The sequence below is a fragment of the Prinia subflava genome, chromosome 9 (genome assembly GCF_021018805.1).
Source record: "Prinia subflava isolate CZ2003 ecotype Zambia chromosome 9, Cam_Psub_1.2, whole genome shotgun sequence".
In the NCBI taxonomy this organism is placed as follows: Eukaryota; Metazoa; Chordata; class Aves; order Passeriformes; family Cisticolidae; genus Prinia; species Prinia subflava.
In genome coordinates this window covers 12,036,114-12,057,962 of record NC_086255.1, presented here as the reverse complement: position 1 = coordinate 12,057,962, position 21,849 = coordinate 12,036,114, and the positions used below count along the sequence as shown (strand labels likewise).

At 43.9% G+C, this 21,849-nt stretch overlaps 1 protein-coding gene across 4 annotated transcripts in view; it reads left to right on the top strand.

Moving 5' to 3' along the window:
- Positions 1 to 21,849, top strand: part of NEURL1 (neuralized E3 ubiquitin protein ligase 1) — a 142,758-nt gene that overhangs the window by 85,465 nt on the left and 35,444 nt on the right. For all 4 annotated transcript variants that reach the window (XM_063405378.1, XM_063405380.1, XM_063405377.1 and 1 more), the window contains exon 3: positions 1,438 to 1,759. In XM_063405378.1, the coding sequence (XP_063261448.1) occupies positions 1,438 to 1,759 (322 nt within the window). The remainder of the gene's footprint in view (positions 1 to 1,437; positions 1,760 to 21,849) is intronic.

Genomic DNA, 21,849 nt, shown 5'->3' with positions numbered 1-21,849 from the left:
AGTCCTGCAGTCCTGGACAGTTCAGTCTCTGTCACTGCCATTCATCTGAGCCATTAAAGCTTTGGCAGAACATGAAATTACAGAAAGGCAATAAATTTTGTGTGATGTCTGGTAGGTGGTAGCTGTGTATGTACCTATCCATGTTTCTGCTCTTGTCCTGTGGCCAGCAGTGGAATTGCTTGAGGCTGCCGAGGCACTGATGGAAGATGATGATCTCTTGTGTTTGCTGCAGGTTCAAAGTGTGAACAGATACAGTGATTGTGTGTCGACTGGCATGCAGGAACTGTCTTGGCCCCACATCAGGGTTGGACCCAGCATCCTTAGGTCTTTCTTGTCATAGTCTGGATGCTGACAGGCTGAGCCCCTTTGAGGGGAACAATTCCTAACAGGTTCCTATTCAAACAATAAAATGAGAGGAAAAACTTCATCAAGGACATCATCTGAGGACCCTACTAACTCTGGAAGACTCTTTGCTTCCATGGGAAGAAAAAAAGACCTTATAACTAGGTAGTTATTTCAATGGGCTGCATGTGTTTAGGTCCTGCTGCCTGCTTCCCACAGATCCCCTACTGCCAGGGCTCAGTTCTTGTGAGTACAAGTTGATGACTTGTGAGCAGAAGCTGATGACTGTGATCCTTTGTCCTGCTGTTTGTCAGGTGCAGAAGGATGGGTATGACACATGAGCCATTCCAAAAACCACAGCAGATGTTCCTGACCCCAGACACACTGAGTAATTGCATAGTGACAAGTTAGGGAGTAGTTATGCACAACGTATTTCGCAAAACACCATTCACAGCTGAAATAAGTAGGTTTTCCCAATCATAAGAGAACATCTATTGTTGCTTCAAAATTTTGTATTTAATGAAGTCAAATACTCTATATTGTGCTTTCCCACACACAAGTTCTCTGCTGCAAGGCTATGATTTCAGTGTGTCATCCAGTGTGACAAGTTAAACAAGGGAAAGACTGTCTTTTACTTGCCTGAGCAACCCAGAAAAGCCTGTGGTGGTAACTGATTCTGGAGCTTTTCTCTCAGGTCATGAGAGATCCCATCATCTGAGCACCACGTGGGAAGAGCTCTGCTGAGATAAAAGGTCTTGTCACCATTTTTGGCACATTTTATGGGAGGGTTATTCTTAGGCCGAAAGGAATTACCCTAGAAATAAAAATGAATCATCATGCAGCTGTAATTAAATTTCACCTATCCACATAGATTTAATTTGATTTATTTGGTTTTAAATATGGACATTGTATCCTAAATGTGCAGTAGCATTGCTGTGTGCAGCTGAAAAAGCTACAGCAGTGTTTGTTGGGTAAAATCCTAATTCGGGTGGGGCTGTCTGCACGCTGGCCACTAGTGTTTGATGCATAAAGCCTGTAGTGTGTAAGTTGATGTTCAGGTGCCCAGTGCTGTCATTGCTGCTGTTGCCTTTGCAGATCACTAAAAAGCAGTGTTGCTGGAGTGGGGCTCTTCGACTCGGCTTTACTTCCAAGGACCCGTCGAGGATTAACCCCGACACTCTGCCTAAGTATGCGTGCCCTGACTTGGTTTCCCAAAGCGGGTTTTGGGCCAAGGCTCTGCCGGAAGAGTTTGCCAATGAGGGGAACATCATAGCCTTCTGGGTGGACAAGAAGGGACGGGTTTTCTACCGGGTGAACGACTCTGCTGCGATGCTCTTCTTCAGCGGCGTGAGGACGGCAGAGCCCCTCTGGGCCCTGATCGATGTCTATGGGCTCACCCGTGGAGTGCAGCTCTTAGGTGAGTACCTGGGTCCAAGCACAGAGCTGATGCTAAGCCAGCCCTGACAAAGGGCCAGCCTGACACTGCCTGTCCCCTCTTTGTGCTGGGACAAGGACAGGGCATCCTGTCCTGTGCTGTCCTTCCTCCCCAGGGCATCTCAGGACCTCAGCCTGGGTTGGTGGATGTTTGAAACTTAGCTTGTAAATATAACATCAATGGGAGGTGGGAAACAGCTTCTACAAGGTAGCACTAGAAGCCATCTCTAAGTGAGTGGATTTCTGCTCAGAGGTGTAGTTCTATCAGAGAATAGCCTGGAGAGTGTCATATACCTTGTAAGACTTTATTTTTAATCATCTTGTCCTTTCCTTGTGCCAAAATGGGGAGGTGCATTTTATGTACTACGGTTAAATCCTTCCTGGATGGCACTGTTATGATTTTCTGTCAGGTTTAACCGACAGATTTGAAACATGACTATCTTCCGAATTACCTGAGAGAATCTGTGGCTAGTTTTTTCCAGGATGTTGCTTCTACAGAGGAGTTTGATTTGTCCTCTGGAGCCTGAAGGTTGCATATACAGTTGGGGTTGGAGGTTGAGGAGTGCTGAGTGCCTGTGTCTTCTGCCATCCTTAGGTGACATGAAGATGGTTTGGCATTTGTGAGGACTCAGTCCAAGATGTGCAGGCTGTCAAGGTTTGGGCTATTTGAGTTTATACGTTTTAAAAAAACTGAAAAGAATCTCTGAGGACTGAAGGGCAGCAAGGTTGCTGGGGGACCAGGAGTCAGCACACAGCCTTAGAGTTGGCTTTGCATTGTCACTGGGAGGCAAATTGCAGAACTTCTCCATGTAACAGTAGTTTCATGGGTCTTCTTTTCACCATGGAAAAGGTTAGATGGTACTTCAGGAGCTGAAGTTCCTTCTGAAGATGAGATGAGCTGAGGCTGAGAGAGATCCTGGCTTTTTCCTGCCATGCAGCCTGTTAATTTCTGTTAAAGAGACAGCTTCATGCTGTATATCAAAAACTTCAATTAAACTTCTTTCTGACAGATCTGCCTCCTTTCTGCAGTCTGTGCTGTATTAAAAAAATATGGTGGCAGGACTACCCATAGCAATCAACACAGCAAGGAAGAGAGATGTGTGTTCAGGAGATGAAGAAATGAGACTGACCTTGTTGCAAAAACTCCTGGTCCAAGATTGCACAAGGCAGAGGAATGGAAGACTTTCTCAGCAGCTTTTTCTTTTTTTAGGTGCAGAAAGATTTATCTTTTGTTGTGAATCAGCTTGAATCAGAGCCACTAGGCAACTGTTCATAGGCCAAGGTGGTGATATTTGAACTGGGATGGAGAATTTGGGCAAATGTCATGCCAAGAGTTCAGTTAGGAAGAGCTTACAAATGACTCCAAGTCCTACGGGTGTTCTTGTGAGATTTGGCTCCTCAGGACTACTCTGCCTGATTAATGAGGGTCTGTAACTCTGGATTATGTGTTTCCTTTCAAAACACCCGAAAAATCATTTCCTATCCGTCATCTGCCCCTGCACTGTCCTAGCATCTTCCACATCTCCTTGCACAAGGAAAATGTGACTTCTGCCAGCCACTGACTTACCTCTAGTCCAAGAGACTCCTGACTCTTTGGTGGGTATGAAGTCCCTGAATGAAGCAAGCAGCTTCTGAGTTTACACAGTTGGCGTGGAGCTCAGAAATGTATTTATAGCTTGTTCCAGCAGCCTTCAGCAGGCTTTAAGCCTGAAACTGTGCTGAAACGGCTTCCACCCTAGTCTTCTCCATTTCCATTCATTATTAAACAGCACTAAAAGTCAGAGAAGGGAAATCATCAGCTGTGTTGCCCCTGGATCCTATAGACATTCCCGTTACTATGCTCTGCATGCCTGCTCTAGTGTAGCAGACCACACACATAGCACAGGACAACTTGCCAAAAACTCCCAGGACTTGACAAATGAATTTCATAGCTTAGCTTCAAACATATGGTCGAATTCAGCCTGGTATGGCATGCAGGGCATCTGATGGAGGCTGGGGATGCTGGAGCAGTATGTTGAACAGAAGAGCCTAGCATTTCAGATTCCAGTTCAGTGATTTATTGCCCCTGAACTCCAAACGTGTTCCTTGTTCTTAAGTCTGACTATTTTCTCAATAAGATTACAGGGTCAAACTGCACCTCTGCACAGTCTCCATTTGCTTTTATGTGTAAGAATCTGACCAAAAATTTTACCATTTCTGGCATCTTTCTGTTTATTGCAGAATTACTCCCTCCGCACTCCCAGTAATGTAACTTCACTTCCAAAATGAGACTTGCCAGAGGAAAGACCTGTAGCAGTAAGTCTTGTGTCACTGCAAGATCCAAGCTCTGCAGGGAAATGGACAATGTGCATTTATGTTCCCAGAAGTGACAACATCCAAAACTGCACATTTTTATTTTGCTTACCTGCATTACACTGGCAAATCACTTCCAGCCCAAATAAGGAACTCAGTAAAACAGGGTAATGACTAAGGCTAGGGACACTGTTCCTGTCTTACATATCTTATAAAGAAAGATTTGAATGAAGGGAGACCCAAAGCCTGTGAGAGTTCAATGACTTGCCAGAGCAAAAAGTATCATCTGCCATCAGCCTTGTTACCCAGCTCAGTCCTGCATCTCTCTCTAGCTGCATCACAGGCATTGCACAACATTCTGGCATCACTAAAAAACAGCTGGTTTGTACCCTAATTTTTAATTTCCTTCTGCTTATGGCTCTACCCACAGCATCAGCCTTGCTGACAATTACCCATGTGTCAGCACTGCTGTCACTACACAGGTGTATGTGGCTGTCACAGATGTTCCTGGGTCTGACTGTCCTTGCTGTGTGCTCAAAGGCAGAGCCCTCTAAGCAGCTTCTTTGCCAGCTGGATTTTGAAATGAACCAGGTGAAAAAGGCTTGCACAGTCCACTGCACTGGAGCCAAGGGGGTTGGAACTGGGCTGGGACCATGGTTTGCCTGTCACTGCTGGAGTGATTCAAAAGGAGGGCCTGGTTTAAATCCACCTTGAGGTGGCTTCAGCAATGAGGTTCACAGTGTGCTGACTGTCACAGGTGAGAGGCTGCTCCTTGCTCTCCTCTACCCACGTTACAGAGATGAAAAGGCTTAAATTCACCCAGGAATCTCATCTCCTCTGACCACAGGGTCTCAGCTGGTTTTCTGCTACAATGCAGAGGGGTCTGTGGCAATGGAGTGCATGCATATTCTGTGTTTTAGGGCATGAGTTTCAGTGTAGGTGCAGGCTTACATGACCTGTAAACATGCCCTTATACAGTGACTCTCCTGCTGACATGCTCAACTTGCAGGCAGGATGGTTTACAGCTCTGCTTTCCTTTTTGGGCAGCTAGTTTTGCACAAGTGCACTTTTACATTCCAGGATAATTTAAAGTAATATTTACTAAAAATGTGGCTTGTCCTTATGTTATCACTTCAACATACACACATGCTCATTCACACGTTTAAAAAGAGTCCGAGTAAAATGGAATATAAGCAATCTGCTGCCTTGCTGCTATAATAAAGCATCCAAAAAAGAAAGCAAAGGCCCAGCTGTTTAAATTCTGTAGTCTTCAAAGCCATGGAGGAAGGGTGGCAGCTCATGGGAACCAAGTTGTTGTCTCATACTAACCTGCTTCTTTCAAGCACTGGGCTTGAGCCTGGCATGAACACTTTCCATGGGTTTACTGCAGGACAGCAAGGTTGGCAACTTCCCTCAGTGCCATGTGCATGATGAGTGTTCTCAGCATTTTACTCTACCTTTGGGGGATTACAGGTTTGCCTCTTCTATAAGGTGCCTTTTTGCAAATCACAACTTTTGAAAATCCCCCTGTTTTTGGGCAGTGACATTGCAGCACAGCATTGCAGAATGGTTAAGATGGGAAAGGCCCTAGGAAGATCATCTAGTCCTACCACCTAGTGTCTTTTCTTTAAAGCACAATTGCAGGTGCTCTAAAAGTACAGAAAACCAGCTGCAAAACAGTTTTGATTCCAGCATACCTCACTACTCATCCTGTGTTTTCAGTGGGGTAATGTGAGGTACAGTCTGCTCATTTTCTTGGGTCCCATTCTTTGCTAGTATCAGAAACCCCTTTACTGTTTATTACTCTGTTCACACTCTTCTCCCATTCATCAGTATTTTCATTCATGCAGTGTTTCAGAACATTCTTGGTCTTTTACCAGAACAGGCTTTGAAAATCAAGGATAATTTTATTTAGATTGGCACACTGAGAGGCACCTGTTAAAAGCTAAGTCTCACCACATCTTGTAAACATAAAATATGTGAAAAACTAGTAAGACCTTGCAAGATTGAAAAAATTTAAATGCATGTGTATTGAATGTACATATTAGATTTACCTGAAGTAGAAAGACATATAGTGTAAATATATATTTCAGTCATAAATATATGTACAGATCCTAGGAGAATAAAATGGAAGTTCTATAAATTGTATTAGATATTTGAGAAATCTTTTCTTTCACCAGATCCTCTTCCTAGCTTCTTATTGTTTGATGTTTGCAAAGTTTTTAAGTCAAAATGTGAACTGATCCTGGATGGAAATGTGCCCATCTTATGCCCCAAGCTGGTGCCTCTTTGACAAGGAAGTTGTACATTTTGTAGAGAAAGAAATGTTTTTTTTTCTTCATGCCTGTCAGTTCTTACATAGTTTGAATCTCTAGCTCCTGGCCACCTTTAGAAGAAACATTAAATAAGCCTCAAATAAGATAGATTTATGGGAAAATTTCAGGTGTTAATGGTATAAGACTGATGATAAATCTAATTTATTGCGTGCATCTGCAGTTCTACTGTGTGGTTATTACTATTTTATTTTCCAAGTGCAAAGCTTATTTTCCATTGCCCAGGGGAATCCATGTTGTTGCTATTCTGACGTGCAAATAAGCAGACTGATGTGCTGGGAGTGCTTTGCACTAAACAAAATTGGATAATCAGATATGACTGCAGTGTATTTTTATAGGGTATTGTTGAAAGTGGAAGCTATAAACAATTAATCCTTTTTGTGGAAGTCTGTGACTATCTGATGGAAAAGCATAATAAGTGCTTAAACAGAGTCCTACTTAATGAAGGCAAGATACACAAGACCTGCAACCAGTCAGTTGTCCTTGTTTTTCCCCATCTCCTAAGGGGAGAGAGAATTTAAATTGCTCATAAAGTTTTATTGTCTGTAGCTGTTGTCTCTATGGCAGCTGCAGGAAGCTCTCTAACACAGCTGAAAATGTGAAAACAGTTTAATAAATAGCTCATTTCTTTCCATTTTAATTAATCCCTGCTTTGCCTTAGCACCTTTGGAGGGAAGTGTTTTTCCAGATGCAATAGGCACCCAAAAGTTAGCCCAAGGATCGAGGCAGCATCTTGTGCTTGAGGGTTTGTCTGTCCTCCAGCTCTGCCTGTCTAGGTTGTGACAATGAGGCTGCACTTTCAAGCCAGAGCTCCTCTTGGCTGTGTGAATGCAGTGGGGTTTTTTTCTCTTTGTGTTTGACTGTCAGCAGTGCAGACTTTGTGCCCACGAGCTGGGGAAGGCAGCGTGTGCCTGCTGTCATGGTCAGCACAGGACATTTGGGCTGAGCAGCAAATGGCAAACACCAAACAAGTCAGAACAGGCAGATGCCAAGTGAAATAAGGTGTCTGAGGGATCAGCATTTCAGGCTTCACCAGGTCTGGGTGAGGTGTTGAATTACGAAGTTGCACAGAGCTTCTGCAGGTTACTGATATTTCCTCAGCGTTGCATGTCGGAAAACCTGTTGCTTTCACCTGAAGCACCTTTGCCTTACCAAGAACTCTTGGAGAGAAAGGCATTGCCACAGGTGCACACAAAGGACAAAATCTGATAATGTGCTATAGGGCACTTTATATCCACTAAATGTCCACATCAGCATCAGGAGAGCCTGCAAAGGTACCTGTGTAGGAAGAAATTTAAAAGGGATTAGTCTGACTTTTATTGCCCAGGCTGGGAAAAATGGAGGCTGCTACAGGACAAAACAACCAGTGGAAAAATACATTCTGTGCTATGAAGTTTCTTTAGTTCTGGTAAGCTGAAATATTGTTCCTAACACAGGCAAGAAGGGCCACTTTACCCATAAAAACCCAAGGAAACATGAAAACTCTGACAGTTGTAAGTGGTGTTTATGCTATGGGTATGTTGTAGTTCAGATGCTGACACTGCAATGATAGGCCCCTGTGCTAAAGTGGAGCCTTTACATTAAATATCTGCTGTGATGATTGATTTGGCTGTTGCTCTAAGGAGGTAAATGTTGCTGGTTTACACTAAGAAGTTTATCTTGCCTTTGCTATGTGTTGGAAGTTTGGCCAGTAGAGTCTGGAAACAGTGGTTCCAGTTAAAAAACTTTTGACTTTATTTTACTTCTACTAGAGTTGTAAACTTCTTGAATAATTGTATGTATACTAAATTTATTACACAGCTATAGTTAGTTACAGACATTTCTAGCATGGACAGGACCTTAGAGAATAATAATCTACCACTAATGGAGCATTGTATTCTTTTGAGAGACATTTCAAAGAATTCCTTATGTTAGCAAAGATTTTAGCTTTCTGATTTAAACCATTAGGATATTTATGCTGCCTTTTTTTTTAATGCACTTTATTAACTGATACTTAGTGCCACATATAATTGCATTTTACTTAGTTTGTCTAATATAGTTCCTTTTCAAAAATCTATAAGCAATAGGTGTCTTTTTAAAAAAGGGAGAGAGAATATGCTGGGAAAGGAAATTAATCTTTGCAGCTTTCTTAATACCTTTCTCAATTCAGCCAAATAATTTAAACTGTTCAGACCTTGGGCTGTAATGCTGAAAGCTAATTCCTCTTCATTCATAAAGCTATAGCTTGACAAAGAGCGTGCATTTGGAGCTGGGGATAAGTTTTGGATGTGAATTGAGTGCTCTGTTAAAAGTAAACTTATTGTGCTAATCTTGCAGTTCAAGCTATTGCAGCTGTTCCAGGTGTGGAGGCCCTTTCCCCTAAGCCTGTATGACAGATGACAGCTAAACACTGCTAGAATAATAAAACTAAACACTGTCTCTGTGCAGTAAGTCTCTGCTGGCCTGAGATAGCACTTTGTCATTTCAATGTCTAATTGGCCTCACAGCTGCTGAATATGCAATTTACCATACAGAGGATGTGAATTTGTTACCCCTGTAGGTGTCTGGGCTATTAAAAAAGTTTGACACCTTTAATAAAATAAAATTGGGGTTTCCATCCATATCAGCAACAGAGCTAAAAGTGAGGTTGCTCTGTAGTCCAGTCTCCTTCTTTCTTTTTTTTTTCCCCGAGCTGCATAAGCTGAACTGTTGTTGTTGAGCTCAGCACAGAAGTCCTTACCTACAGCCCAACTTTGCTCTCACTTTTGCCAGCCTAAACTTGTAGCTGCCTGTGGAGTCACTATGAGTTTACACTGTGAGCAGAGTCTAGCCCTGGGTTTTTGCTCGCTCATCCCTTATTTTTGGCCAAACACTGAGCAGCAGAAGCTTCTCCAGACCTTGTCTGGCTTATCCTGAAGAAAACAAAACATGTTGACTGTGCTGATTCTTGAAGCTGTGCTGATTCAAGCCAGAACTTCTCCTTCACAGAATCATAGAATGGCTTGGGTTTGAGGGGACCTTAAAGTTCTAATCCCACTGGCATGGGCAGGGATGCTGTTCACTAGATCATCTTTAGTCATACTGAGCTATTACTTCTCTTCTGAAGGTTTTCTACATGTGTTGAATCCAGTCCCAGTTTTGGTGCAGATGTTACATCAGCTTTGCTTGAGATGCAGCTGATCCTGCAAGGTGCTGTGTTCAGTGAGAGCCTGGACTCTTCTCTCCTACTCAGACATTTAGGAAAATCTCAATCTTGCATTCTTCCATGATGCTCTCTTAATTGTATTTTCATAAATGTGTTCTTCTGACAATAATTTTTACATGTTTCATCTCAGCTGTGGCTTTTGGTGAAAATATCATACCCTGTACTGACATGCACTAGGTAAGAGCAGCCTCCTGTTTTCTTGGAAATTATAGCAGGGTAGTGTTGGCAGAACTTTGTGAAATTTATACAAAGCATTCCATGTCTATTGGCTAGAACAGAATGTCCAATTGCAAGTTTTGATTCTCTGACATTAGCATCCTTTTGATGTAAAATGCCTTTACAATATTTTTTTTTTTTACATTCCATTCCATCTTCTCATATTAGATCTAGAAATTAAAATAATTTGGGATTGGTAAATTTTTGGTCTGTAGCTAGGGATGGAAAATTGATAAAACAGATTGCTAGCCACTGACTATGCATTTAAGAAGATGAAAATCTCTTGTGATGCATCTGGCTACCAGTGTGACTGTTCACAGATGATTAATTCTCTTCAGGAAAAAAAATGTTTAATTGCTCTATCTTTTTAAGAGGATAAAGACCACTCCAGGGAAAAAGCCTTTCAAATCCAATAATCCTATTCCAGTGCTGATGCTGTGCCAATAAATACTGCACTGCTTGCAAGGAAAGATCTGAAGCTTCTAAAATCTTTTATGCAGAGTGTTCCCTCTTTGCCTGGCCAAGGCCAGAGCATCCCAGCACCTCTGAGCCCCGTGGGTGTTCACTTGAACCAGGAGACTGGTGACAATTTGTTCAATATGTTTCTGAAGGTGTTTGCATTTCCTCCTCATTCTGCAGTGGTGTTTCCCTGGTTGGTTTTTGTTGCTGTCTCTGTTTGTAGGCAGCAGCCATCACTCTCCTGAGCCCTTCCCAGGCATCAGCACTTTGTTACCCCAGCATGGCTTGTGTGAAGGCATCTTTTTAACACAAACACTGAGCTTTTTGCTTTCTGCCCGTTTGTAGCCCTGTCTGTTTAGATAGATCTGATTCCATGTTTCCATGCACTGGAATGTGTATGCTCATCTCAGAAGTGAGCCTTGACACTGCCTACATTTGTCAAAATGCATTTTTATTGCCTCATTCCTGACATGGTGGAGTCTTAGGATCTTGTCTATAACACCCCTTGGCCAGGTGGATGGAAATTGCCTCGTTGCCTCATGCCTCAAAGCTAGAAATAGTTGGAAAGAAAACTGAACTAATGAGAATTTCACTGTGGAGCTGCAGGGACACATAATTTCAACTCAGCCTAATAGTGCACTCAAGAGAAATACATAAATGATTTGATTTTGAGTCATAATCATTATTATGACTATTTTTATGATAATGCTAGTGCTAGCATTTCTAGTGCTTCAGTTTTGGGCATGGTACCTAAAAGATTAGTGGTCTTTAAAAAAAACCCAAACAAACAGACAAGATATGAAAAGGCAAAGTAACAATCTGATGTTGAGGCAGAGGGTGCTTTATGTTGGCAGGCTGAAGGATGAAAACTGGTGGAGAGAAAATTCAGTGGGAAGTAGAATACTATATATTTAAAGGTGTGTAGTTTTGAGCTGGGCAACTAGAACCCATTCACAGGTGCTTAGAAAAGAAGACTGCATAGAGTGCAGGGCCCAAAACCAGGATAGTAAATTCCCTAACCACCTCCATGCATATGTAGTTATAGGGTATGCCAGAAATCAGGTATATGCTTGAATAAGTATGTTAATTCACATTCCTAAAGATAGCCATGTGCTTAAGTGCTTTGCTGGATCCTTTTCTCTGCCATCTGCTTGTTACTGGGTTCTGTGCAGGGCTTGCTAGGTCAGAACCTGTGGTCTGTGGTTAATCAGTAATCAGTGGTTACACAGGGATTAGCCTCTGTGCTTAATGTTTTTTCTGGGCAGTAAAGACTGTTTTAGGAGGAGGAAGAGAGAGAAGAACATGACTAAGAGGGGCTGAATGCACCGTTGAAGTTGGAGGGGAAGTAGAAAAGTTGCCTCCAGGCAGTGTTTGGTTTTCTTGGAAAAGGTGTCTGGTTTCTGTGCAGGAAGATTTAAGAAAGGGTCCAGATGCCTGAGGTAGGGAAGCAGGAAAATGCAAACATGGAAACAGGGTGAACTGCTGTCTGAAAGCAGTGGAAAGACAGGTTTGGCAAAGGGAGATCAGGTTATATTGATGGGGAAGGCCAGGACAACCCAGTGACCAAGATACCATCTTTCTCTTGCCTGGTTTCTTCACTGACACCAGTGGCTCATTTTGTCTTTGTGTTGGCAGTCTGTAAGCCGTAGGCTTTGGTTTCCTTTTTTTTTCCCTTTATCTGGACAGCACAGGGTGTTAGGTGTGTTTGAATGATTTTGTGTGGGTCACCATGAATGTCTGGCATGTTCCCTGAAGATAAGTGAGCTCTTTTATCAGGTCAAGCACATGCTACTGACAGTCTCTCTATCATAGGGATCATGAAGATACAGGAGAAAACAACACTGGACAAAGAATCTGAGTCAGATTTGTTTCTTACATCCTGAATGAGACTGATGGCTTAGTTCTGCTCTTGATAAGACCTCTTCCTATTCATGCAATGGTTCCTTCGTCATATAATTAATTTATTATAGAAGTCCTTTTGCTAATAACAAATATTGACAGAACTAAGTATCAAAGGGTTTATTTGGATGAAGGTGAGCAGCCTGTATGAGGAGAGATGAGAGATACTTCTTAGTTTGTGCTTTGCAGTGGGGATTTCACACTCGTCCATCTGTGTCTGTGGGATTTGCTGCCAGATGAACTCCTGTCTTTTGGGTTGAGAGTCTAATCTTCACTTAGCAGCATCTCTAGCTTGCTTGGCTGAGGAAAAAAAACCCCAAGCAACCATCTCTAAAATATGTACTGAGTGCAGTTATTTTTCCAGCAGAGGGTTTAGTTACGATGGGCAACCTAGAAAATTAATTCAAATTAATAGTAAACATGACTTCAAAAAGAACTAGCTGTGCTAACCTAAGCAGTTGCTATGGGCAAGCATTTAGAATTGAAATTCTAAACCAGCCTGATTCTGGTTTAGCTAGATTCACAGTGAGATCAGCTGGCATCTGAGTTACTGTAGGAGTTTTGCTGACAACACAAAAGTGAGAAAAAAAAAATCTTAACCCCTCTCTGAGATAGACATGGGGTGAATGGTGGCCACTGGAGAAGCCCAGGCAGCCACCTCTTATATCTTTAGCTGAAGGGTGAAAATCAGCAGTGACTGAAGCAGATTCTCGGATTGTTCTGGGTAGACTTTAAGACAACTTTGCCATCTCTCCTGGAGATGTGTCACTGCTGGTTGTTCTGTCATAAGTGTTGTATGGGATGTTTTTGCAGCCAGCAGTGTCAGATGTTTGCAATTGCTGTCCCCTCCTCAGGATGTTCCTGTTGGCAGCTCTTTGACCAAGCTATTATTTTATGGTATATTTAGTTCTTTTTTATCTTTCCTCACTCTCAGTCTACACAGAACAATAATCATGTTTTCTTCTTTACCACAGCCTCCATATCCTCCTGTCATTCTAAAAATGCTTCTGTGATGTTAAATCTTTTCCAGTTATATGTTGAGAATTAATTCATTCTGACACAGCCATGAAAATCTGATTCAATTCCTTTTTTTGGTATCTCAGTCACAGTCCTTGATCACAAATCAGCATGAATCAGAATTTCCCAGGTTATTATTTCCTCAGAAAGGCTGATTGCAACCCCGTCTCCATATTTAATATCCTTTTTCTGACTGAGGTGGAGCAGAGCAGTGGAGGCTGCAGTAATTTTGTCTGCAGACCTGTCAATTGTTCTGGCATTTGACACCACAGGTGGAAAAGGTGACACCAGAGAATGTCCCACAGCAGTTTTAGTGTTGCTGTTTCCCATCATTAGGGAGTTGAGTCTATGCTGGCTCTACAGCATAAAGAAGACTACAGAAGCCATGAGACTTTATTACTCTTGAAACGAAGAAATCTTGGTTCATAGGTGGGGGTGGGACACAGTAGTTTTATCAGCATATGTCAGGACATTAGAATTAGGTAATGAGTTTTTAAAACTCTCCTATCTAAGCACTAGTGTGCTTAGATCTTCTGCCAAAACAGATCTGCCCTGAAATGCTTCACATACATAGATGGGTTTGGAATCCTTTTGGATTCAACTATTTAAATTAGTAGCTTATCTCAAGTTAGTGGAAGTACATCAGAATGAAAAATAAATGGGAAATACTCTCTTTGGGAGCCTTATCATTCATTTATTGTCTCCAACACACCTTTGTTTCTCAGTGTTATATATAGAGCCCAGGACTCCTTGGACTGCCTATTGAAGGGGTGGATTTTTGGTGGAATGCTGTCAGTTTGTTTTGTTGGGCTGGGCTGTGGCCAGGAGGGGTTTGGAGGCATGAGGAGGCTTTCCTTTCCTTGCACAGAGCCTCTGGCAGGAGGAAATCCTGCTTCCACTTGTTCTGAAGGCTGTGCTGTCGGTCAGCAGGATCTGCAAGGGCTGCAGGAAGGAGCAGGTGAGACCCCTGAGCTGGCCCTGTGGGGTTTGTCACCGCACAAATTCAATGTCCAGCTTGAGGGCTAAGGAAGCACTTCCATGTGTTCTATTGATAGGTGCAGTTTCCTTTTGTGTTTCTCTTGGGTTCTTCAAATAGGGCACTGGTAGCTTTAACAACCACTTAGGGGTTTTGTTTGCTTGTTTGTTTCCTACCAAGCTCTGTGAATATATATTTTTAACATGAAAAGAGAAAAACAATGCCCAGAGAAAGAGAAGTCCACTATTTTTATGAGGAAAGAATATTTACCAGGATTTAATTGTGCAGGAAAACCAACCAAGCACTGCCTGCAGGAGAAAGTCTTTACACACTGGTGTGAGTACATCAGATCAATAACTAGTGGCTAACAGGGGGGACAAAAAGCCAGCCTTAGTTTTAGTGGTAAAGGATGCATCTCCTGGTTCAGACTCAGGTTACTCATTTTCCTGAGACATATCACACAAGTGCCTTTATTTTGCAGGATGGAGATACTGCTTTTCTCCCTGACAGGGGACTGTGGGTTTCAACTCTCTGGTTTTGGACTTCTCACAAGCTAAAGTGGGCAAGCCAAGCTGCTGGTCTGACAGGAGTGCCCCATCTTGGTTTGATTCATGTGCCTTGTGTGTTTCTGGCAGAGACCCGATGTATCTTCTATGATTTGATTTTATATTGTGCTGCATATGCCAAAGGCTGAGCTGGGCTGCTGCTGCTGCCCTGCTGGATGCAATGGTTATTGAGGCTTAGGTGGGTGAACTCAGTTTCCACTAAAGTTTCCAAACAATTTTTGGTGAGGAGAATTAGGATAAGATGCTGGCACAATGAGCAGAGTGGGTGGCCTTTGTGAGGTTCATGCATTTTTATCAGCTGTGTAATTTCCCTTAAGTGGCAAGGTGAGATTGCCTTTGTTTTAGGTCCAATTGCATCTTCATGCTAGGAGCAGAGATGAGACCCTCTTGTCTGCATTACTGTGAATTACCTGTCTGGGAAATGAGGATGTTGTACGTTCGAGGTGCTGCCTGGGAGCTTGCTTTTGACACAGAGACACAATCTGATGCTGAATAAGCAAGAATTCCTCCTTCCCTTTCTCCTTTCCCCATAAGAGGTGGATTTGTTTTCGCTGGAGCTTTGCCTGTGTAAAGGCTGCGGTGTGGAGCCAGTGTTTGCTGTCACACTTAACCTTTGGCATGTCAGAAAACAGCTTATGGTGGAGACCAAAAGCCTTCTCTGATGGTGGTAGCTGAGCACGGAGGGGACCTGGGGGAGCCAACCAGCCCAGCCTAAAAAACCCTGCAAAACAAACTCCCCACAGATGAGACAACTGTAGGACACATTTAGTACAACCTAATAGTTGAGCATCAAATGCCTTATAATGGAAAACAAATCATTATACTCATAGCTAAAAACAGAGTGATAGCATAATAAACATAACCCCATTGAGCTTCAGGAAGCATAAATCACTTACAAATCAAAAGCATTATTAAAAAAATATTTATGATTCACTGCTGAACTCTGTCTTACAGTCTGAAAAATGCCATGTTTTGCTTTCATAAAGGCATTTCCCTTAATCAAAGTTGTTGCAATTAGAGGGAGTGGTAATGAGCCAGAAGGCAGCCGAGTGATGTCGCCTTTTGAGGATCTCTACAGCTGCCATTTTCATAGCATGAATACCAATGCTTGGTGCTGGCAGAGAAGCTCCCATGGATCAGTGCTCCAGAAACTGGGAATGTTGTATTTTGTAATACACCCCCACTCCCCTAAACCTACCGTGTTGTTGAATTCCATCCACTTAAAACAGAGCCTATGTTTAACAATAATTTAAATCATTATCCTGCCTGTCAGCTCGGAGTTAAGGGGCTATGCGACTGCGATTCTCTGTTTAGAAACTGCCTGGAATAATAACTTTCAGATGTCTCAAATATGCACCACTTATCTATAACATCTAAATACAAATGTCTCCCTGCTGAGCAAGCCCAACACTGTTTACCTATCGTGTCCAAGCCATTCCAGAAGGTTTGCTTGGCGTGGAGCGGAAGGCCCTATATCCGCAGCTCCGACAGCACTGTCAGCGTCATGTTTTTCAACTCCTCCTCACCCTTAGGTGATGGCAAAGAAAGAAACGGCCTAAGGCTGGGAGTGACAAGTGAAGAATGTCCCTGCGTGTGCATCGCCCTCCCCCCCGCCACACTCCGAGGGTAAAAGTGCACTGGGAGGCAGACGGGGTGATGCTCTTGCCTTGGGCCCGTGCCAGCCGCTGAGAGATGATCCAAGCGCTGGATCCCGCCCGCCCCGGGCGCGCTGGGGCCCAGCGGAGCCGAGGCGCTGTCGCCAGCTTGGGGGCCCCGGGCTCTTCCTGGGCGTGCAGACCTCGGTGGGACCCGTCAAGTCCCACTGAACATCAGGCTGCCCAGCTGGCTGCGCCGTGTGCTCCCCCTGAGCTGCTGCGGCCGGGCTGTGTGCCACAGTGGGGCAGCCCTGCTGTGCCAGCCTTGGTGCCCAGCGTGACCCTTGGGGAGCTGTGGGGCCGTGGGCTGTGCTGTGGGGCTGCCCCAGCAGCTCTTGAGCAGGGAAAGATGAAAAAATCCTTCCTTGCTTTGCTATGTCTGACCTGCGGCTTAACGTCGGCATTGTGGAGGCTCTCTCAAAGGCATGGAGTGTATCCTGCTGCCCACCTGGAAAGAGGGGACTCCATCTCCATAGCTGGCACTAGGTACCAAAGGCTTCTGCACAGTGCTCTGCAACCTAATGGGATACACCACGTGGCTTCCAAATTTCCTGATATATCCCGAGAGCCCCACATAGTGCTTGGACTTTGTTTCCCTTGGGCACACAGAGCACCCCTAGCTGGTGTGCATTGTCCTGATCCAGTGAACGAAGCTTAAATAAGGAGAAATGAGAAGCTTTGAATTCATCTTTGCATCATCTTTGGTCCCTAGGTGAAGACTGAGTCACAGCTCTTGTTCGTGTATCAGGTCTGTGATATCAATATTCTTTCTGGGGCTTTTATCCCTTTGCTCTCAGTTAACTCCTGCATTACTTGTGTTCAGCCCCTGCAGCACTGCTGCTGGCCTCATGCTACACAACAGCAGGTTTTTTGCAATGAGCACTGAGGGGCCACAGTTCACACCAAATTGTTTTACGTGGCTATGGTTATGGAAGCAAGCCTTCCCCCTTGCCCTCTGGTGCTGCTGCCTCTGCACCAGGTTGAGCCCACAATAGTGTTTTTAAGAATAGCTGCAGTTGGTGAAGTGTGCAATGGCTGAGCTCAAAGCACAGCTTCTTCCTCCTTTTTCTTTTTTTTCTTAATGCAGGCTTCCTTGTAGGGATGTGACTTGGAGGGGAATCCTTTATAGTTTTCTCACAGCCTGCTAAGGAAACTAGACTGGTGAGGCTCAGTACCTGACGACTTCTCTTCATGCAGCACGGCTGCCTCCACACATGAGTATTCAGGCCAGATTACTTGCTTGGAATGCCCAAACTGTGTTTCTGTTCTTCATCTCATGGATATTATAAGGCAGGTTCTTCTAGCTGTGGTTTCTCTGGACAGAAGCCTGCACAGGCACGTGGTTTGGTGCCTGCTTAGCTTACTAGAGCTGCCTGTCCACCTGCTGCTCCAGCACTGTGGTGATGGGGTGGAAGTTGTGCCTGGGGAGCTGGAGGCTCTGCCATGCTCGAGAAATGAGCTGCTCTCAGGTCACTGTCCCTCTATTCATCCTCCCATGGGGGCGGATGAATAGCTGGGGGCTCTCTCTTTGTGGGCCTGTCCCCACATACACAAGCAGCAGGTGGAGGATGGGTATGAGAACAGCAGGCAGGATCCATGGCTCCTCCTGCATGCTCTTCCACTCCTCAGCAGCTCCTCACTGATATTCCCATCATCACTCATGATGTTAACATGAGCAAGTTAACACAGTAGAAAAATTTCATATATTTAATCCATCGGTCCTCTGTGTATCTGTGCTGGTGGAGTGTGGCAGTGAAAAGCTACTTGTGTCCTCTACACAGGACATCACATTTACTACTCATTCTCTGATACTTGCTTGCAGCTTGGCCATGGATGCAGAAAAATAATTTGCAGGCACTGGCGCTGCCTTTATGCTGTTTGTTACTCTAAATTTGCGTGGGGTGTTTGCTGCCCAGACAGAGAGAAGGCTGTGATAGCGATCCTGGCATCTCAGATGTCTCCAGTGAGAGATGACCAGTGACGTGTTCTTCCCAAGCAGCACCCCGAGGTGACACCACAGAGTGACAGATGGTGTTGGGTTGCACGAGAAGCGTTGTTGGCGCAAGGGGTACAAACAGCAAGCGTGAGCCCACGTGATCAGTCCAATCAGTCTCTGCAAGCAGCCCTGGCTAGTTTCAGTTGCTGGGGGTAGGAATTGTTTGCTGTAATAAGCTAAAGGTTCAAAGCTGAATCGAATCTCAGCTCCTCCAAAACCCCCAGTGCTCTCTGATCTGGTGTTTTGATTACTTGAACCCATTTTAAATGCTAGCTCAAGCGTCAAGCCCTCGCATTTCCATTTAGCTGTTCAAGGGAAACAATTTTAATAGCTACCCAGCTATTCATCAGGATTAGGCCCTCCTGGAGCAATTTGGATAGCATGAAAGCTAAGTGCAGTGTGATCTGAGCTTAACTTGGAACATCCAGAGGCACCAAAAAACATTTGCTTCTGTAACTGAAGTGCGCTCCTCAGCCCCCGCTCTTCAAACCGCTGGCCATGTGCAGGACCAGAAGAGGAGGGGCTGGGGGACAGCCCGCTCTCCTGTTATTCCTGGCCCTGACAGAAACTGGGAGAAGCAGAAATATCAGCAGGCAGCACGCACTTTTGGAGCTCCCACCCACAAGCTGATGTGAGCACAGAGGAGGAAAGGACGCGTGTGCTGGGGTGCTCACCCAGCTTCCCCACAGGGCACATCCCCCCTGCCCGGCACTGCAGCACAGAGCACAGTGGCCTCCCAGGAGACCTCTGGAATTCCAGGGGAGCAGGAGCAGTTAATTTGTCCTGTATTTATTGTCTAAGTTTAGATAGCTAGTATACTGCTCTGCCAAGTGCTGAGAGGAAAAATTCCTTGTTGCACGTTGTCTGTTTCTTGGAGTGACCCTTGCTGAGCTGCCAGGCAGCACTGAGCAGGGCTTTAGGTTGGTGCTGAAGATGTTTTACTGGTGGCTTCAAGACTTGGAAATGCACATGGGTTTCCTCTCTTTCCACGTATGCATCAAGAAGTTTTGATTACCTAATTTCCTGTGTGTAGTGGGATAATGCTAGAAAATATTCTTTTAAAAAAAAATTAAATTTAAGTTGAATATATTAGGGTTGTTTTTATGCTATTCCGCTGGCTGGCTTTTTCCTATTCAGAATTCACCAAGATTTCTGTGAGAGGCTGAGGCATTCAAAAAAATGTGAACATTTAATGGCTGTGGTGATGTGGGGGCCTGTCAAAGGTGATGCTGGCTGCTTTCTGTGTAATCACTGAGATCTGAAAATGAGAGGTGGAAATCCCTAAAGAATCTGGTCTCTTTAAGCACTTTGACCCTTTGGATTGGCTGTGGAGGCTCCTGGGACATCAGAATTTATGTAAGACATTTTGCAGTGTCATCTTTTTTTTCAGTTTTGGGAAGTGTTGAGGCTGGATGGAGTTCAGCGGGTGAAAGAAATGGTTCTGTTGCATTTAAAAACTGCTGTTCCATGTTCCTGAGGCTTGTTGGTTGCTTTACAAGGGGAGGCAGGAGATATCTGCTTTCTGTCTGGCAGGACAGTAACTATTCACAGAATGGTCTGAATTACAATAAGTTACTAAATCTTGTAGAAATCATGATGGTGAGACAACACCTCTGACTAGCTGAAAATAATGGCTTTTTGAAGCTCTCTCTAGAAATTTTTACAGTGCTTTCTCTTTGTATATGTATATGTATATGTATATGTATATGTATATGTATATGTATATGTATATGTATATGTATGTGTTTAAATGTAAAAGCAAACAAATACAAAACCAAACAAAAAATACTTGAATCACTGCACAGGTATTAGAAATCCTCTAGACTTTCACCATTTCCATAAAAAATAAGAGGAAAATAATACATTAAATTGTTTGCACTTTTTCAGTTGTCTAGATAGTGCTATAGTGAAATAACATAGGGTATCCAGCTGAAAAGGGAATTCACCTAGCACTGCAGATCACATGCAGACAGCAAAGAGGAATTGCTGAAAAGCTTCAGAGAATGATGAGAGGAAGCTCTCCACTCTTCACTGTCCACCTGGGCATTACATCTCAGAAGAGATGCTGCAGCTGAAAGGGACTGTCAGCTGTCCCCACTGCTCAGTCCCTAAAAGGGAGGAGCTGGAATCTTCAGCATATACAGAAAATAAAAAAATAAGACAGCAGAATGGGCCCCATCTCTGTTTCTTTGAAAAATAGAGAATTACCATGCTGAAAGTGAAGTAAAATTGTGAAGGAAGGAAGGAAGTTTAGCTCTCATAGTTTATGTATTTAAAATACTTTGAGGATCTGAAAAAAGGAGAAGAGGGAATTTCTTGTTGTTTCTGTTGTCTTGGGACTGTTTTCCTGGTGCTGTGCTTTACAGTGTTGCACAACAAGCACAAGATGCATCTTCTTTGTAAGAGGAAGTCTGGCAAGTGTCTTGGACACTGAAATACCTCTTGATTCCTCCCCTTGGACATGCATTGGCATGTTCTTGTGGTTCTTTCCTTCTCCCCACTTCCCCAGGCAGAGAGATACCCAGCACTGCCAGGAGAGCCTGGACAGAGAGAGAGCCACACAGAATATTTAGGCTCCCCTCTGGGTGGGTTTTACAGCAGGAGCAAGTGTGAAGACAAATACCTTACAGACTGTTTCCTTCCTTCACCCTGCTCACCTTTGGGGATGGGATGAAACATTTTCAACTGAAAACATGCAATACAAGGAGTGAAAATCGCAGCGGGATCTGATGTGCTTGAATTTTAGGCATCCTAGAGTTTTGTAGATCATAGCTACTCTGGTTATTTTTAAGATGGGCAGAAGATTCAGCCCCGTAACTCTGCCTGCCAGCATGAAGTCCATCACCTATCGTTAATTGAACTGCCAGGAGAACATTTAATTATGATCACAGTAGAGCCTCACATTGGGAAGCACGTTGGCAGTGTTGCAGTACAGGATGGTAAATGCACTTAAAAGTTATGCCAAGTGTCTCCTCTGTCTGTCAGCATCATCTTCCCTGAGCAGGAATGTGCTTAGTGCTCTGTGTTTCTCCTTGGGCAGCCAAGAGACACCTCTGCTGAAAGCTGAGACTCAAGTCTGTGCATTTGAGCCATCAGACATGAAGTCTCTGATGATTTTACTTAGCTACTGGATGGTGAAGACAAATTTGGCCCTTGTAGAGACTTCAAAGCAAAAAGCTGGCTGAGGAGGGAGAGCTGATCCCAGAATTTCCTTCAAAAGCGTGAACTAAGAGTCCCCTGCAGCCCTGGGAGGGCTCACAGTTATGCTGAAAGCCTTCCATGCTCAGCCTCAGGAAGGCTGCTGAAACAGCAAGGACAGGATGGATTGTGACTGTCACTTGTGGATTGTCAGGGACTGCAGACTACAATAGATTTATTTGTAATTTCATAGGCTGTGTTTCCCCTTTAAAACTACACAGATTTCCAAGAGAAGGTCAGCTGCTGGCCACCTGCTCCCCAGAGAAGTGCTTAAAAGGGCCT